The sequence below is a fragment of the Kryptolebias marmoratus genome, linkage group LG1 (assembly GCF_001649575.2).
Source record: "Kryptolebias marmoratus isolate JLee-2015 linkage group LG1, ASM164957v2, whole genome shotgun sequence".
NCBI lineage: Eukaryota > Metazoa > Chordata > Actinopteri > Cyprinodontiformes > Rivulidae > Kryptolebias > Kryptolebias marmoratus.
Genome location: NC_051430.1, coordinates 21798973 through 21818805, shown reverse-complemented (window position 1 = coordinate 21818805; position 19833 = coordinate 21798973). Strand labels below are relative to the sequence as shown.

The following is a 19833-nucleotide window of genomic DNA, read 5'->3' as shown; positions in this document are numbered from 1 at the left end:
CTGTCAAGTTATTTCTCCACAGGATCCAGGTAACTTGAAAACCCAAGGACAAACAGACGCAAGTCTTGACTCAGCTTGAAACTTTTTATTTATTTTTATCTTCTTTGAAGCGACAGGTCAAAAACCTTTGAAGATCGAAACAAAAAATTAAACAATTTCATTTCTAATTTAAAGTTAAATAATATTCACTTTTAATTCACTTTAAGTCTTTTACATTTTTAACTATTTTGTACTGTGTACTTGCATCATTGTAACTGTAAATATTGTATATTCTAAACAATGTATTTTAAGTGCTTTTAAACATCCTAAATCATTTAAATAATCTAATCAATGTACATTTTTAAAGCATAATTATCTTTACATTTTTCACATAATTAAATTACTTTTAATCAATGAATTGCTTTTAAATCTCAGTCATCCCCAAACATACACCAACCAATATATTTCATCTTTTAATTTACTCAGTATAAAGGCTTGACATGGTCAATCTAAGCCCACAAATGTTCAATTTCATCATTACAGACAACTTTTTAAACTATTTTAAACACATGATTTAGGAAAATATTCAACCAAAATTCATTCTAGAAAAGGGATAAATTACTATTAGTATTTAACATTGATAAAGTCATCTTTAATTTATCTTTTAATGAACAACAAACTTGAGATATTTTAACTACTTCAACAACAATCCTATAGTGTCACTTCAATGATCTACACTGTTTGCTTTGACAACATGATTGACCAGCTTTCCTCCTTAAATTCACTTTAATTAAACCAAATTTTGGTATCTTAGCTTAACTATAACCTAAACTTATACATACTTACTTTACTACTCACTTAACTATGTCTTTTAACATTCTTTTTTAACAGATTTGACTCACCAGTGGCCTGTCTGTGTCCATTCTATCCTGCTGGTTGTTTGTTTGACTCCACACCTGTGTCATTAGTACAGGTGGAGGTGGAGCATTTACCTGGCCTTGTCTAGATTTAGCACCATCTGGTGGTCACATTGAAAATGGGTCAAGTTGAGAGATAGAGAGATGGAGATATGACAGATTAGAGAAAGGAGAGAGGAAAGAAATGACTGGTAGTGGCACTGGGTCTCAAGTTAACTTAACAGTATCTGATAATCTGTAAATTAATAGACATGCATAATGCAGGTCTATTGTCGTGATGATGCTATGAGGTTTTATGCTGATTAAGGAAAGAGTGTTTGTCCAGTTCAACGGATTGATGGGGCACATTCAAAGGGTTTTATAATCATCTGTTAGATGACGTGTCTGTGGTTTTTGACGCTGCTTCAAACAGACAAATCTGCTCATCTCACTCGAAAAACCTCAGCCCAAATCAGTTTTTCTGCCATTCAAAATGTTTTTCTGAAAATAAGATTATGGATATGTAATCAGTTTTCTGGCTCCACTCATATAATCTGAAGCCAAGCGAAGCCACAGAGGCTGGGTCTTTCTTTACATAACATGACAGGAAATCAGAAACAACATGTCACCTTAAAGCAGCAGAATTAATGCAGCGCAGCCGATTATCAACTTTGATAGAATAACTTCCACCCAGTCTGCTCAGGGATAACGCTTCAATACAATAACATGAATTAAAATCCGTCTGCTAGAAGTGGAAAACCTCTACTGATTTGTTACTATCTGTAAAGAAGGAAGTTTCTGAGGAGAAACGACTAAAAAGTCTGTTTCTTCTAACATTATTTAAACAATCACATTAGTAAAACGTGTACAGGCTTTTTTTCATGCATATTATGTACATAGATGTGCCAGGTTGAAGGATGGACATTTTAAGGATACATCTTAAGAATAAAAGAACATACAAAAGGTTTATTTTGAGCACAGATGCATATGGTGTTAGCTTGACAGAAATCTGAAGCTGTTATCAAGCAGAAATCAAAACACAACAAGAGAAATTTCCTTTTCTGCAGGAACACAGCGTGAATCCTGGGTGCTGAATGACGTTGCCGAAATTTGCTGAAGAAGCTAAAATGAAGCTGTTAGAGCTAAAAGGAGCAAAACACTCTATAAAAGCAGGAAAAGGTGAACTGAAAGCTCAAAACACAAAAGAATAAAAGTGTCAAAAGGTTAGATAAAAGTGGCAAAAAGCTAGCTAAAAGCTGAAAGTAACAAGAGGATGGCTAAATTCTAAAAGTAGCATAAGAAAACAAAAAATCAGAGAGAGGCTGCTGAAGCAGAATTCAAGGAGAACAATTTTTTTTCTTAAAAACTGAAAAGTTCTCAATGTACTTCTGAGGGGAAAATATTCGTAACTTAAGTTAAAAAAATTTAAAGTATAAAGATTACACAAAAAACAAAAGTCATAGCAGCCATCTCCTGAATGAACTGAAGGTTTTGATACATGAATGGCTAAAATAGTACAAAATATGCAGAAGTAGTTAGATTGTAAAAAAATCTACCAAACAGGTAAAGAGGAATGTGAACATTGACTCAACATTCAAGCTACAATACCTACAACCCTGAGCCTATCTGTACTGGGAAAACATAATACAGATAGGCTCAGGGTTAATATTAAACACACACACATGTAAAAGTCTGTTCTGTAGTGTCAGAAACACATGGAGGATCTCAGTTTAATGGAAATGATTTGACCTGAAAATGATTTTGCTCAGAGAGAAAAACGTGTAAAAGTAACAGAGCAGACATTCACAGGATCTGAAGTTATTGTACTGAGGGAAACATCCTGTCAGGCTTCGGGCAGAAACATACAATAATGTGCTCAGACACAATCTAAGTTTTTTATTTTTTTTCTTTCTTTTTTACCTGCAGGTGTACATGAGCGCAGCGGATCCCTAAAAATAGTTCACTGTGCTGTTAGATTTACAGTGAGTTTTCTGAAACATTCTTTTCTCCTTTATTGTCATCACCTGAGTGAGCGCTGAGAGATGGATTGTTCTACTCGTTGTGCAACAAGTTTGAAGAAAACTTCAGCATTACGTGTTGGACTCAGCCCCGTTTGTCTGTTAGCAAAATATTTCATGAACCATTGAATGGATTTCAATGGATCTCACAACTAATTGTCATTAACCAAGACAAAAAATGCCTGTAACTCTGTCAATGAAACAGACACTGAGTTAAAATTTGATGTAGTAGTAGTAGTAGCTGAGACTGAGCCCCACACATTATCTGAGTGTGACATCTCTTGATATGCTCAACAATATAAAGTCTGACCCAAACGGCTACGAATTCATCATTTCTCATCAGAAGATAATCTTACTTTAAAACTTTGACATGAAAGGCAGCGGGCGATATGCATTCTGGGTGTTTAGTTGTACATAAGTTCAGTGCTTTAAGATTTTAGCTTGGAGGATAGTAACATGCCTGGATCCCCCTACTACATGTTGGAAGTGTTTTTCTGACCAGCTTGAACCTGCCAGGCTCTGAAACCTTGATGTTAAGCAGCACTGCTCCGCTCAGTCGGTCATCGGTGGGATTATTGAATCACAAATGATGCGAGAGATGCAGCCTCAGATTCAGCTCACCACCACGTGCCTGCTGCTGTTCTGCTGGGGCTGCATGGAGAGCAGTGACTCATCACCAGATCTGTAGGGCCTACGGACGCCTTGGGTCAGTGATGTCGTCACTCTGCAGCGCCGTGTGTGTCACACATTCAGGACAAGTGGACCCCGCCGTGTGCGAGCATGAGACGGTTCAGGAAAATGAGCTGTGGTTTCATGTCTGCGTGACACAGATGCACGTAATTAACTTTTAACAAACTCTCCTTGCAGTTTTCCATCACGCTGCAGCAAACGAAGGGTAAATGAATGTGTTATTAGTGAGCTGGAGTGAGGTAGGAGGTGTGCAGACACTAAAGCTCTACAGGAGCCTCTGCTGGAAGTTTGAAGAAAAGCAGCATATCTATCTATCTATCTATCTATCTATCTATCTATCTATCTATCTATCTATCTATCTATCTATCTATCTATCTATCTATCTATCTATCTATCTATCTATCTATCTATCTATCTATCTATCTATCTATCTATCTATCTATCTATCTATCTATCTATCTATCTATCATTAATGTCAGTGTGACACAACATACTGTTGGCCCTTTCCTTCAGAATGATTGGGGTGTGTTTGCGTATTTTTAGCCACATAGGGGCAGCAGAGCACACAGCAAACAAGCCCTGGAAAACTCCCCTCTCTTCATCCATGTTTGTAGCACCAAAACATCCTGAAAATCCCCTCAGTAACTGAGACTGAGGTGTAGCTGAAGGGGGGAGAAGGTGTGATTAAAAGAAAACAGCAACACACATTTACACATTCAGTGAATTTGGAGCTGTATTGATTTGAAGTTGGCTCAGTGTCTGCTGGATAAATGAACCGGGTGTCTCTCCTGGGAAATATGTTTCTTAAGCTGCTAAGTGCTCCATCATGTTTTCCAGCTAACTTTATTTATTATCTTTGCTGTAATTTAGGGCTTGTGTACAGAGGGTTTACCAAGGTATATTTGCTAAAGAAAAAAAAAAAAGAGCTTCTTTTTAAAGCTTAAGGTGAGGCCGGAAAGTAAACCGGAGTAAGAAAATTGGCAGCCAAGGACAGGTTATTATTCAAATTCAGCAAACAGTTAATGATATTTTTTTCCCTCCTGAAATTTACAAGATGACAAAAAATTTGTTTCACCAGAGTTTGTCCTGTGGGTGGTGCTAAACTTCAGCTGTGAAATAGACCAGGAAATGAAGTTATACAAGCTGTAACATCGAAAAAGTGGGCTGAAAGAATGTCACATATTATTCAACATCTACCCACTTGATTTTACCTCTGATTTAAATTAAAATAATCAACATTTCATGGTCAAAAACAGTTTTTTTTCCCCCTGATTGGCCAGCTTACTTCCAGACTGTTTTCTCATATGACTTGCAATTTTAAAATAACCACCCCCTCCAAAAAAAACAAAACAATAAGAAGTCTGACTCATACTTATGTCTCCGAGACAATATGCAGAATATCAGACCATTACTTTCCAGGAGCTCGAGGTAAAAGAGCTAATTTACATTTCAAGCAAATGATATTATGTTTTCATCCCTGACTAGATTACTGTGAGATTGTTTTAAGCTGTTACCAAAAGGACTTTTTGCCCTCAGCAACGCGCTACAGAAAAAAGAAATTGAACAAAAGTAGAGCAAAAGGTATGGTTATACATGATAAATTACAGCCACTTTCAGTTTGTGGAGACTTGTTGGTAAATTGGTGCTTCTGTGAGTGCTGTATAGAAACAGCATGTTTTTGAAGTGTTATTATAACTAAAGAAATAACATTTTCTGTGGCGCATCGCTGTTAAGGCCGAGCGCTAAAACTGAGACGGTAAAGCAAAAAGAAGCAGATCATAAGCTAAAAGGGAAACAGAACACTACAGTCTGCAAGAAGCAAAGCACTAGCTAAAAGCAAAGAAGTAGCAAAATGGTAACAAGAGGCTAAGAATTGCAAAAGGCTAGCTGGAAGCTAAAATTAGCAAGAAGCTGGCTAAAAGCTAATGCAGCAAAAGTGTAGCTAAAACCTGAAAGTAACAAATGGGTAGCTAAAAGTAGCAAAAGACTAGCTAGAAGCTACAAGCAGCAAAAGGCTGGCTAAAAGCTAAAAATAGAGTAAGAAGACAAAAACACAGCAAGTCTGTTGAAGCAGATTTCCTAGAGAGTAATGTTTTTGAAGGATTTGAAGAGATCTTAATGTATTTCTGTGGGTCATATTTATGAAAATAAAGTGAAATATCTTAAAAAGTATAAAAGTTACAAAAACCAAAAGCAACAGCAGCTATCTCCTGAATGAGCTGAACGTTTGGATATATGAATGGCTAAAACAGAACAAAGTGTATGCAGGAGTAGTTGGTTTGCGACACACCTATGGACAACTAAAAATCAGGAAAACGACAACAAGGATCATTGGTTCTGAAACGCAGTGATGTCACAAACCTGCCTGGCTGGTTGAGTTTCAAGGGTGTGTGCTCTCACACGTGAATGCTGGCTTGACTTTGACTTTTTACACACGTGTGATTTTTGCTCCAGGAGGCTCCGGCCCTCTGCTGGTTGTGGACAGAAGTGATAAATGGCTCAGAGTGGCAGTTAATGGGATACATGTGCAGAAAGGACAGGCCTGGGTGAATTAAAAAGAAGCTGCTGGGGTCTGGTTCAGACTATTGACTGGTGCAGGTCTCCCCACAAGTTTAGACTCATCTTTCTGATTTTTAATGTCATGTTTAGGGATGGGAGCACCACTTGGAGGAACCATATTTCAGTTTGCGCTTTGAGTCAAAAGGCAGGGAGGCTGCAGCTTGGTGCTCAACATTGACAACCTTTGAATCAGCCAGTTTTACTGAAATTTATCCCGACTTTGGTGTGGTAGTTGCTGACACTGATCGCAAACACATATGCTGAGCACTGATATATTCTGCAAGATCTTTTTTTTAAATATTTGCCATTAACTATTTGGAGTCAATGTTGCATGTCTGTTAGCAAAATATCTCAAAAACCACAAGACAGGTTTCAATGAAACTTTCAGGAAATAACTACTGGATACACCACTACAACTGATTACCTTTTGGAGACAATCCAATTTAAGATGGCCACCACAGCCAATTGACCTTTGAAAACCCCAAATGCCTATGATTCAGCCTCTTTTACAGATATCATGCTACAATTTGGTGTTATTGTAGCTGAGAGTCATTCTTAATACATACTACAAGTGTCTTAAGTCTTCTCCTAAAACCTTAGCATTAACTTTTGGGAGTCAAAATTGTTTGTCTGTTAGCCAAATATCTCATGAACTATATGACGGATTTTGATTAAACTTCCAGAACATGGTAATTAGATCTACATCTATAACTGATTAATGTTTGGAGTCAATTCAGTCAAAAATGGCCACCACAGCTAATCTGCCTTATCAAAGTAAAAAATGTCTCTAACTCTGTGAGTTTAAAAGATATTGAGCTTGAATTTGATGTGGTAGTAGCTGAGAGTCATCCTCAATACCTACTCTGAACAAAAACCTCTCTCAACAAAAGACGACATGCAATCCTTCAGGGAGTGGTAGGACTTTAATTCTTTCTTCGTAAAATCCCTTAATCAAAAAAAGATGGTTTGTTGTGCAATCTTCACATGAGTGTTGGAGCACCATGAAATGGAAAAAAAACAAAAAAAACAAAAACAAAAAGAGACACTTCAGTCAGCGGCTGAGAAAGCAGACTGATAATTGGATGCTACATGGGGAGCTTTTAGTGTGCATCAGACAAGTGTCACTACCAATTTGCTCTGAAAACACAGTGATGTAGTGTGTAATGGGTTGTAATTTATTTTAATTGGGGGGAGGGGAGGAATCAAGGATTAAGCTTTGCCACAGATTTGAAAGATTTGTTTCTGGTTTTCTTCAAATTCCGGCATCGATGCTTGAATATTAATCAAAGGAATACATCATCTTCCCAGCGGCTCATCTTTAGAAAATTAGCCTGACGAATGGAACAAAACGTGGTATTCTTTAATGTGGTGTACACTGATCTGCCAAAGGGAATAAAAGTGACCGGCTCCTCTGACAGCGGCGGTTCATCTCCTCTGAGTGAATGGCTCCAATAAAAGGCAGAGATACTTTTGAGTGATTATTCAATAAGCAGCTGGGGGATCTTTAACAAGGGAGAGGGGAGGCGTTCCGAACAGAAGCCGAGCTTTCCAGCGCGTTTCGAAAGCTGCGACCTCCAGCAGCCAGGCGGGGAGAGCTTCAGCTTTGCTCTTTCACCTAATGTGATCACGCAAGATAAAAATCTCGTCCCTCTCCTAAAAAATGGCAGGAAGTTAATTGAAAACGCCAGCAGAGGACTTATCAAAAGGACGCAGGAGGAAGTCCCGTTTATGGAGAGCAGATTGAATTTCTTGCTCTGTGATGAGAGATGAAAAGGTCCCTCCCTGATCACATATTATGGCAGTTAAGTGAACTCATCATTTAAGATGAGGAATTAAATCTATAATAGCTTATATTATTATTATTAATCATGTAATTGCCCGTGTCTGTGTGTGTGCATTTGCCTTTCTGTCTGTTAGCAAAATATCTCATGAACAACTGGATGCCTTTTGTTGAAACCCTCAGATACATGGAGTCAACCCTAATCAAGACAGGTGCCACAGCCAATCAAACTAATCAGACACAAAAAAATGGCTATAGCTTCATCAGTTTTACAGACATTGAGCTAAAGTCTGCTGTGGCAGTAGCTGAGCATCATCCCCAGCGCGCACTCTGAGCACTAACAGGTTGTGTGACAAGTTTATTTAAGACTTTAGGAGGTAAAGCGGAAAGGTGACATGCAATTTTACTACACAGTTAAAGGCAGGTCTCTGGAGAGATGGTTTAAATAAGTGATTTTATACATTTTTTAAATTAGTTTTGATTATGCAAAACTGGCTAATTTGCATGTGTTGTCTTTTTTTTTCTCCTGTTGATATTCTAAGTGCTGTGATTGCAGCTCAGGGATGTTAATAATTGTGGCCAGGACTGAAGTTTGTCAGCCCAGACTGAAATCAGCCCCCCGTGGTTCCCCTGCTGCGCTGATCCTTTTCACACACGGAGACACACAAATAATAAATGCCTCTTGTCTTCTGCATAACAAAATAAAGAATATCCTAATTAAAAAAAAATGCACATTTTGGAAACCCCTTTGTTTTGAAGCCCTCTGTGGGTTTTTCAGGAGCAAGACGGTGAGTAATAGCGGTTGGCCCAGACAAGGAGCGTGATTTGTTTAGTTTTAGTTTTTCATTTCCCCCTTCCCCTCTGTGTGTTTGCAGAGTTGAATCTGTTTTTTTTTTTTATTATTGCCAAATTAGCCCTGTGCATCCAAGGCTGAAGCTCTTTAATGACAGACACCACGAGAGATGGAAATGAGGGCAGTTTATGTCATTCATTTCAACAACTTCCTCTTCCTCCCGCCGTGGCTGACCTGAAGCTGCCCGAGCAGAGCAGCACTGGCTGATGGAAACGATGTCCTCCGCTTAAAAATAGAAAAATTAAAAACAATCGTCTGTCTGTCTGCGCGCGTGGAGAGCAGAATATGCAAAGCCATCATCCTCATTTAAGTCCGCATCAGTTAATGCTCGAAGAAGGGAAGGTGAAATAAAAGCAAAAACATTTCGACTGAATGATGACTGAACTTGTTGCTATTTTAAAAAGGGGGTTATTTATGGAGCACTTCTCAAAAGCAGTGATTGCAAGGCCAGAATGCTACCAAAACAGAAAAGCATGAAAACCAGAGAAGTTCCCCTGAGGGGAATCAGTTAGAAATCAGTTATGAGTCGAGCCTCTGTAAACAAACAGCAGAACGAGAGCAAAGAGCAAACGGGTCAATGCTGTGGTTTGACCCGAGTCTTTGTTTCGCAGCTCAGAGGGCATGATTATCTGACACTTGGTGTGATAAAATGCTCTGAGATGTGTCTCCTGTTGCGTTTTGTAGATTAAGTTGGGATTCTTATTTATTTATTTTTTTGAGGCAACCTTCAGCCTGAACTACAAAGTTCTCATCAGTCCAGCTTCAAGGCGTAAACACTTTGGATTTGCGATAAACTGCTGAAGGAACTGGTTAGCGTTCAAGGGAGGAAAAGCTTTTACATTTCCCCTGTGGAATGTCGCTTTAGCAGACATAAAAACGGGAAAAAAGTGTGATATAAGACAAAAAAACCCTCTGATTGTAGCCATTATTACATGCATGTTGTCATGGTTTGTAAGTTTATGTGTTTGGGGTTTGAGTTTACCTTTTTTTAGATTCTTAAATATAATATAAAGTTACGTTCTGGTCTCATTAAAATCTTTTCGTGAAGCTCTTGTTTTTTATTTTGTTAGTATTTGCCTCATTTCCTGATGTAATGTAAAGAATCATTGTGTGCGAGCTGTGTTTCACACCTTCACCTGTCATTTGATCGTTCCTTTGACATCAGCCCTTGGATATTTATTCTGGACGGGTTCCCTTACCTACAGCACGTTGTTCCGTTGAAGCTCTCTAAATAGTCTTCAGTTCATCTGAAACGCTGCTGCCAGAGTTCTGGTGAGAGTTAGAAGGAGAGATCCCATTTTATTAGCTTCTCTCCATCAGTCTCAAAGGTTTGTTCTAAGAGCAGTAAAGGCACTTGAGTTTTCCATCCAGCTGCTTCATGTTCGCCCCGTTTTTCTGCCTTTTACTTACTGACTGGCTGTTCTGACGCTCTGATACGTATGTAGAGAATAAAGGCCAGGAATGAAATTCCCAAAGTGAAAGATAACATCTGACATCTTTTGGTTTATATCTCATTCTGGGCACTGCCGGAGCTCCTGTTACAACGGATAAAAGGACTGAAAGGAGTTTGTGTTGTTTCTGCTCTTCTGCACCGTAAAAGAGAAGGATTATGTGGTGAACTGCAAGTGGCACATTTTTCACATCTTACTTTGCAGAAAACGGTGCTGGAAAAATTCATTGCTTCCACGAGAATCGCAAATGTGGAGGGCGGACAGTAGGAGCAGCTGTGGGGATAAAACATTTGTCAAAAGCTGTGCAGGTGCATTATACCGACCATATCTGAAATATTGATAAGCCGAATAAATAACTCAGGAACAAATATACCTGTGGGTGCATGAACGCTCCTGATTTGTCTCCTCGGTTCCTGATCCTGATTGTCGGGCGACAGCAAGATGTGAATATTTGCTGTTTGAAGTCCTGCTTGGTTTTCTGCATGCTTCTCAGCACATGAAAGCTGTTGCAGATGCATTTCAACACAGTTGGTTTTGACTAAGGGTTGTGTGTGTGTGTGTGTGTGTGTGTGTGTGTGTGAGGCAGAGATAAAACAGAAGCAGAGAAAGGGGCAGGTGTGGGCTCTGGGTTATTAGGCCAGGTAAACAGAAAAGGCTTGTCTAACTCTGGCTGATAATTCACTGACCTTTACCTTTTACTCTCTAATGCATCCTAATAGGACAGTGAATCCCAGCATGTGTCCTTTCTCACGAACACACACACACACACGCATGTTTTATGGCGCCCATTCATCACACAGACATACATACACATGTACACAGGGCTATCTGGTTGTCTGGGAGATCAAAGTGTTCATATTCTCGAATCACAGCATCCCAGTGACGTGGAAGAACCTCAGTGTGTTTCTACAGGGCTGGTTTATTAAAATGATATTACAAGATTCAGGATTTCTTCTTGACTGCATTTTTGTACTGATTGATGCTGTTGCTGCCACCTTTTTTCATTCAATCAGAATTTAAGCAGAAAATCTCAGATTAGGTTTTTTTTTCACTTTTAAAACAATAAAGAACTATATGAAGAATGTTTTAAATGCATATAGTTAATAAGATAATAATATAAACACATTTTTTTTCCTATTTCTTAGTTTCCTTCCTGATTAACACTGAGTGACAGAGACCTGCCAGACGTGGCTCCCACCATGCAAAAAAATGACCGGTCCGGGGAAGACAGCCAGCCAGAAAATGTAAGGCACAATTTTTTTTCCCCTTTATTTTATTCTAAAGTAAGAGTTCAGATCTTTAGAAGTGGGGTTTTGTGGAAAGGGTATGAACAATAATATCTTGCCTGTTAGAGATAGCTTTTCAAATGACCCCAGTTTGGGATTATTTCAGTCTGGACTGATGTTTCTTAAGAGTTAACTGTTAAATAAAGTGTGATTTTTCAAGTTTTAATGTAAAGCAGTTTAATTTCACAAAAGGAAGAACTGATTTTTGACTCTTAGATAGACAGTATATAATATATACAGTCTGTGCTCAAAGATGAAGCACATACTTTAAAAGAAACACTAGAATTTATTTTAAATATAAATGACCTACATGGTGTTTATTGAGCACCTTCATAAAGCAATAAATCCTCTATGGAACCGAAACAGTTTTTGCTGTGTAATAGTTAGAAAATGTTAAAATATTAGTGAAATCATGGGTCTTTTACTGTTTAATTGTTGAAATTTTATTATTCATGTAATAAAACACTTTTTAGGTTTTTAGGTTAACAAAATTGTGGTAACATCACAAAATATGTAATTCTGAAAATAAAAACAAGCAAAAAAAAAAAAAGACAAAAGCGAAGGTGAATAAAAAAAAAAACTAATTTTAAAGCAGTTCATGCAAATACCCTTTGACAAACCTTTGGAGAACCGTCAGCTTTATTTCACTTATTTAAAGCTCTTTTCTTTAGTTTGAAACATTTTCTCATATTTGATCTATGAATAGTTCATTGTAGTATTTGTAACATATGTTCACATATGGTTGTCCAACATATGCAAAGAATTCATAATTTTGAAAGCTTATTTTTTTTAGCATTTCTAAAAAAATGTAAAATACTCACAGCTGAATTATTCATGGCTCTACATTCCACAAATGCTGCACAAGTGCAAAGCTGGTCTGTTCATTCTACAGCAGCGCATCCCCCACCACAGCTCCACCACCGTCTAAACGGACTGTATCTGAGCTCTCACATGATGTTGTCAGAAATGTGTACAAGCTGTCCATCACCCACCTCTATCCATCTGGATGGACGAGGCAGGTTCCTGCTGGATCCAAAACAAAAACAGGACAGATAAGAGCGCTCAAGTGGAGCCGGAGCTCAGATGCAGCATCAGCAAACACTGCCGGGCTCACCCATAAGATATCCTGTCAGTCTCTGCAGACCTCGAGTTCAAGTCCAAATGCAGGGCTGCTGGTTTACTCCCGAGCTGTCATGTGAGGAAGACCACACTGGGAATGATGAAAAAGCATAAGCCAAATGTAAATGACGGACGTCAGAGGAACTGCTTGTGTAAATTTGCCACATAGTTCATGTTTTCATGTGATTCATAATTAAAATGGTCGTCACAGCGCAGTGCTTTAATGTACCCACACATTTCTGCTCTCTCTCGGTTTGACTCATGCAACCTCAACATATCATATCATCTACAGTTTAAATCTGAGTGTGCTAAAACGATATGTAAATTATTACTTCTAAAAAGAAAAGTTGACACAATTTTCACAACTCAAGACCAGAAAACCTCCATTGATATTGTTGCCTCCAGTAAAGGCTTTAATCCACTCATAATGTTGTGCAAGATGAAATAAAATAAAATAAAACGTTTCTGTTGGCAGAACAGACAGAAACTGCTTAAAGTGACAGTTCAGATCTTTTAAAGAGGGGCTCTGTGGCAGGTTCATGAACTATTAATATCTTACCTGTTGTAGCTAGCTCTTTAAATGATGTTAGTTTGGATAAAAACAGTTTTATTCTGACCATATTGTGGAGCAAACAGCTACTCTGAACTGGACCAAAACCAAAGTGTAGTGCTGCCATCGTAAAACAACTGAAATCTAACAAAAGGTCATAGCAGCTTATGCTAACTCTTTTTTGTTTTTTAAAAAACTAACTTTTACATCATTACAGTTATTTAGAAGAACGACCACAGTTTGGAGACATGGAGTTTACATGTGACCGAACAGCAGCTAGCTGTACCAGCAGAAATATCATGTTTCTGCCAGAATAAATGTGCAGTACCACACTGACGGCAATGTCAAGGTTTATATTACATGAACTGGAACGCTGTTTTGAGATTGGGACTGCTTTAAAACAAAAACAACCCACTTTGTTCTCGACCCTGCTCAGACAACACGTTAGCTTGTCAGACTAGTTAGAACTAAAATCTATTTCTCCAAACTGAGGTTGTTAAAAGGGCTACAACAGGTAAGATATTAATTGTTTGTAACCTTTTCACAGAGCCCCCTTTCAAAAGATCTGAACCACTCTTCACAGAAAAAAAAAAATCTAAAAACTGCTGCAGACAGAAGCAAATGACCTTTCAAATGAAATAAAAAAAAATACTCCTAATGGAGCAAAAACTGTGTGATGATTCACATTTATGTGTCTGACGGGTATTTAGAGGTGAACACTTCCAAAAACACATCCTGGGGAGAATAAAAAAAGAACTTTTCTGAAATTTAGCATTCGTTCGCGAGGAACTCACTCAGGAAAATATTACCAGGTTACCAGAGAAAGCAGTGCTTCATTGTCAGCTGTACCTGCGGTTATTACCCTCATCAGCTGAGACGAGGTGAAGAGTGCAGGTCACAGGGTTAGGATGTTCCACCCACAGGAGGGAATCGATGGAGCGAGACAAAAAGGAGAGGATGAGGGGAAGAGCTGAATGTGAAAAACAAACAGAGACGCTTCCTCGCCGTTCCAAGGGGCATATTAAGGTAGAGCGGGGACACAGGCTGCGCTGATGAATACTTTTCCCAAGGCTCTTGGGGGCTGTCCAATCAGACTGTGCCATTGATGAATAGTCATGAGTCACCTTATCAGCATCACCATGGTTACGCAGATGTGACTGTGGCCCTGTGAATGTGATGAGGGAACAGAAATGGGCCAAAGGCTCCTCTGTCTCCTTCCTGCACACATCTTGATCACCAATTAGAGCCCAGTGGGGGAGCGTTCGGACCAAGCGTTTGCTTTGTGGATCGGGTGAACGGGTTTGGGAGAGGTGAATAGACAGAGGCAGATAACAAAGGTGATGGTTTGAGATTGGAAGCCATGGGAAAGTGTAGTACAGAGGGAGTGGGGAAGAGGCAGAGTTCGGTTCAGCTTGGAGGATTTGATGATCTGAAATCACATTAATCACCGGTAGAGCTGGTGGCCACAGAGCACGTATACAGGTAGGAGCTGGCAGAAAGAGGAGAGGGGAAGTGGCTGACGAGATATAACAAAAAAAAAAGCAAGGAAATTGGATTGAATGGAATCAGCAGACAGGAGCATTATAAGAAAAGGGACAGCTGCAGGAGATGAAATAAAAAAATGAACAAGAATAATATAGAATAAACGGCTTGGACCACATGTAATGATTTATTTTATTTTCTGCACTGTTTCAGGGACATCTTTGGAAAAAAGTAACACTTCAAAGTCCGGTTTTATGAGTGGCTCGATGACAGAGCAGAGGGAAAAATAGCATTGGCCCTCGCTTTACCTCTTGTTTTAATCCCCTTTGGTGCCACTTGGCTGGAACAGTGTAATAATTTAATGTGTCTAATATCTCATTTGAAGTAGGAAACCTGCTTTGTCTCCGTATAATCCACCTTCCACTAATTTTTCACCCAAACATTTTACTGCCTCGAACACAGACCAGGTCAGTGATAGGAGAACGCTGATAACTGCAGCCTTCTTATCGCTGGTTTCTTTGGGCAACCACAAACAGGGCTAATTGCTTTTTAGCGGCTGCTTATCTGCGTGCTCATTTATGAGCCGGTTCTGCGTATTTGAAACAGATATTTTGATTTGCATCTTCACACCAAAGGGACATACTTGTAGAAATTGTATCTGTATTTATCTTCAACCTTGCCAAAATACATCACAGGGTGACAAATTATTTGTATCAAACTGGTCTCGACGCACTTATCAGAGTAGGCCCGCCTGTTCTCTTGTCTGCGCTGAGATCACATTTAGCCTAATCAATTATGCAGATAGGTAAAGAGTTAGGCAGGCTTGATATTTATTTATTATTCTGCATGGCGTGTGAAGAAACATCGCTGCCCGCTCGCAGTTCTCATTTCACAGCCTGTTGACTGTGTTTAAAGTGTGATTAATCTTGCATAAGATGTTTGGCGGTGTGCTAGTTCCGGATGTGGGACTGATGCATGAAGAGTGATGTTTAAACTCTGCCAGAAAAGGTCGACGCTGAGGATGCATGAGGTAATGAATTTACCATCCTGCCGGTGTGAAAGTTTATCCAGATTACGCTCATGGATGACACATTCAGCACGTTTCCTTCCCACAAAAACAGCGCGGATACTAACGATTTATCTTCATAATATCTTTATTAAAACTGCGAGCAGGTTCGCTTCGCTTGCTCCTTCTATATTACGGTGCGGGAACCATGACTTGTTTTGCATATGAAGAAAGCGGAAAAAACGTGTTTTTTATGTAGGTTGAACTCAGCAGCCAGAGATCAGGGCTATCAACTTCATTTTTCTGCATCTCCTGCTAAGATTTGCCCCTCCCTGTTGTTTTTGGGGCCTGACCAGGGTGCTTCATCTCATTTCTCATTTTGATGTACATGGAGCAGTAAATCACAGAGCCGTGCACAAAATCGCAGAACACTGTAGGGCTTGTCTCTTCCATTTACCCTCCACTAACACTGGAGACAGGTGAATGCTGATCTCAGCCTTGTAAGGTTCTCATGTTTTATTAGAGGAATACTTATTAAAAACACTGCATTTTACTCCAAGCCATGTTTTTTTTCTCTCTCTCTCTTTTACAAAAGCTATACTAGCTTGATTTGGTGCCAAAACCTAACCAGTTTATTTATTTTAATTTAATTTAATTTAATTTTTTACCAAAGCGGAATAAGATATTTCAGTCCAAACAGTCTGTTTACTGAGGGTTTTACTTCACCAAGAGTTATTTCTCTGGTTCCAGTCAAACCACAAACAGAAACACTGTAGTAAATTATATAATATCTTCAGTGTAGGCTCATTTATCCTCAGTCTTCACTGTGATTTTAATCCCTTGCATTATTTTAAAGTCAAGTGATAGTATTTATTTGTGTCATGGTCTTAAGGTTATGTGATGTTTTCAGTTTAGTATGATCATCTTGTTCAAAGGATTTTGCAGTTGAGTTTCGACGTGATGTTCTTGTTGGATCTATTGTAATTATTGTAATTTTTGTTTTCTGCTTTTCAGTACTCTTGTTTTGTTCTCATTTTTTCTCAGTTTGTCCTCTAGTTTGTTTCTGTTGCTCAGTCTTTCTTTTCTCTCCACACACACTTGGTTTTAACCTATTAGCCATCCCACCTGCTTTGTATGCATTTGTTCCACCAGTATGTGTTAAATAAGCCTCTCTCTGTTGTTTCTTGTCACATCCTTGTCACATTTTTGTCTACTTCTTACTTGCTCTGTGTAGTGTTCTGCCAAACATCAGTTTGGTTTTATCCGAGTTTTAGGTTTGCCGCTGTGGATTTTGTGCCTTTTCAGTACTGTAGTGTCTTTTGGCTCCTTTGAACCAATACCCACACAGCTTCATTACAAATGGTTCTTCACAGTGTACAACGTAAAATAATTAAAGCAGTTCTGCATCCTGAACTTTAAACACACACACAAAAAAGATACTGCCTATAAGCACAAAGACGAGCCATCTAGACATAAACTCAAATACCCACTAAAGGCCTACTAAAGTATCTGGCACCAAGCCACCTGTAATGGATCCTTTGAGTCCCATAAGCTTTGAGGAAGGGACTCCATTGATCAAATCCTCAAATCATCCAGAGGCTTTTCTTGCAGTGTGGTCAAGTTTATTATCATACTATGAGATGCAATAAGAACTCCAGGTGTACTTGGTCTTGGTGAAACTATGAGCGAACTTCATGTTCCAGTAACATCCATGTTAATGGTATTTCCCAAACCTTCCACATCTTGCTCATAGCATCATATTGCCAGCTTGCCATGCAACAAACTGTGATTCTCTGCGAGTTCTGACATTTTTCACCTTAATCCAAGATTCAGGTGTTGTTTTGTTTGAGCCAGTTGCACAACATGAGCAAGTTTTTGCTCCACATGTGCATTAATAAGCCTTATCACAGGTCTTTTTGTCTTGGACCACTTGTCGTTGATCTCAACCACTGCAGACTAATCTTCAGTCCTACAAGACATCTCTGGAGGTGCTAAGACCGAAACCATCTGGGCAGCACAACTAGGCCCTTCTTAAAGTTGCTCCTAAGCTTGCTGGCACTTTCTTTGTCCAACATCTCAACTTCAATGGTATAATGTTCACTTGCTGTCATTATCTGCCATGTGCCACTATAAAAAGATTATCTATGTTTTTCCCTTCGTGTGTAAGTGCCCACAATACTGTGTCTGATTGGAGGGTTCTTTTGCCTCGAGCTAACAAACAGGAGAACTCTAACCTGCAATATGACACTTCAGTACACCACTGTTGCATCCTGCTTGTTTTCTGCCACTAAGCCTTTCTCACATCACAGCTTTCTCACTTTTGCAGCTGCAATAAGAAGAAAACAAGACGTCGCTGCTGTTGTGTCCCCTGCTTTTATTTTGCCTTAACGGTACCTCATTGAGCTGTCATGCTGTCAGACCTGATGTTCTTTGTCAGAAGCAGATACAGTACAGCATTACATTAAAGCCAGAGCATGCATGAATATTTAAATTATGCTGTCAAGTTTGTGAAGGAATTGCTAGAGACATGCACGAGATGGAAAAAAAGTGTGTGGGGGGGGGGAAGTTATTGCTTTAAACATGGCGTTAATGTCAGAAAAGAAAGAGATGATTTGCATAAAACAGCAGCAACAGACCAATAACAAACACATGGAGGTGTTTGATAGAGCCTCACAACTGAAGGTAAAGCAGGAGGGATTCTAGAATGTAAATTAGTGCTGCCGATGCATCCACACTCTAAATTTTACACAATAATTGTGCAGTGGTGTTGAAGTTCTTATGACTAATGAAGAGTCAGGAAACACAGCAGATTTCTAGAGATTTATATAATTTACTGACACCTTCTAAAAAATTGTAATACATACTTTTTGTAAAGCAATCAAATCTCTCGTTATTTTTTTCTGCTTTTCCTTGAATAACACCGTAGCTCAACTAGAAACCCAGCATGCTTTTTGTAGCTGGGATATTTAGGCAAATAAGCCGGACAGAAGATGGCTAATAAAGTCCATTTAATCTTGGAGGTTTCATGTTTTTTAATCTGCCAGGTAAAATTTCTGTGAAAAATGCTTAAATAAAATCGCTACTGCTTATGCATACACCATGAAGCTATCATAACCTATAATAAAAAACTATCTGTTACAATATATACCACACCCTTTTTCTTTTTCTCTGGGCAGAATAGATGCATAAGATGTTTGAATCTATGCGCACTGTGTGCTGTAAGGGATGAGCCGAGTTCATTTTTATTACTCCACAGGATGCAGTGTTTTACAGCCATGCAAGCCACTGGCTCTGGCAGTAAAAACATGCATATCGGTTGTAAATACCAATAACTCTCAGCTTGGAGCAAAACGTGAACCTCTGTACAACCTGTTTACCAAGACAGAATGTACGTACAAAGCAAACATGTCAAGTCCCTCTGCAATAAAGAAAATAAAACCATGGGTTTGGCATTCTTCAAAGTAAATCATCTTGAATGTTGAATGCATTCTGTGCAAATGGCGGTAATGAAGTAACCCTGCAGATAAAACCTGCTACTCTGCTTTGTCACTAATGCAGCGGTTCCACAAAAGGTGAACGCTGCCTATAAACTCTCTGGTAAATGTGAGCACTAAATGGCTTTTTCAACCTTGTGATTCACTGCAATCTTTTTCCTTTTTTTTATTTTAAATCAGTACACACATTTTTTCCACATCTTTCTTCCTTTGTGTCAACTTCTTCTCTGTCATACCCTCTCCTTGCCACTGGGCATTACCCAGAATCTATTTAAGGTTCCCTCTCTGATAAAAATCAATTGCTACAGTAAATTCAGAGTACAAAGCTGAGTGATGGCACTGATCTTGAAAGGTTCCACATATTGAGCATAGTGCAGGCTTCCCTCTGGCTTGAAATTAAAAGTGTGCATTTTTGTTTTTTTAATCCAAGCCTTGAAGGAACGCATGATCACAGCAATTTTGTTAAGTAGCTAATAGAAAAACTCTGACAATAATATGAAGTGAAACGGGCTCTATGGCCTATAATGATTGTGAATCAGCTTCTCTGGACTGTGAATGTATAATGATGCAGTGATATACTGAGAGACTAAAAAAGGGTTTGACATTTGTTTCTAATGGATGAGTTAGAGAACCGCCTCTCGGCTCACCTCAGGTAATGCTCAGATGCTCT

General features: G+C 38.9%; 1 protein-coding gene across 2 annotated transcripts in view; it reads left to right on the top strand.

Annotated features, from left to right (window-relative positions):
- The window catches only part of pde4d (phosphodiesterase 4D, cAMP-specific), a 176332-nt gene that overhangs the window by 6009 nt on the left and 150490 nt on the right, over positions 1-19833 (top strand). For both annotated transcript variants that reach the window (XM_017431298.3, XM_025009366.2), the window contains exon 2: positions 11372-11470. In XM_017431298.3, coding sequence (XP_017286787.1) covers positions 11426-11470 — 45 coding nt within the window. In that variant the 5' untranslated portion in view covers positions 11372-11425. The remainder of the gene's footprint in view (positions 1-11371; positions 11471-19833) is intronic.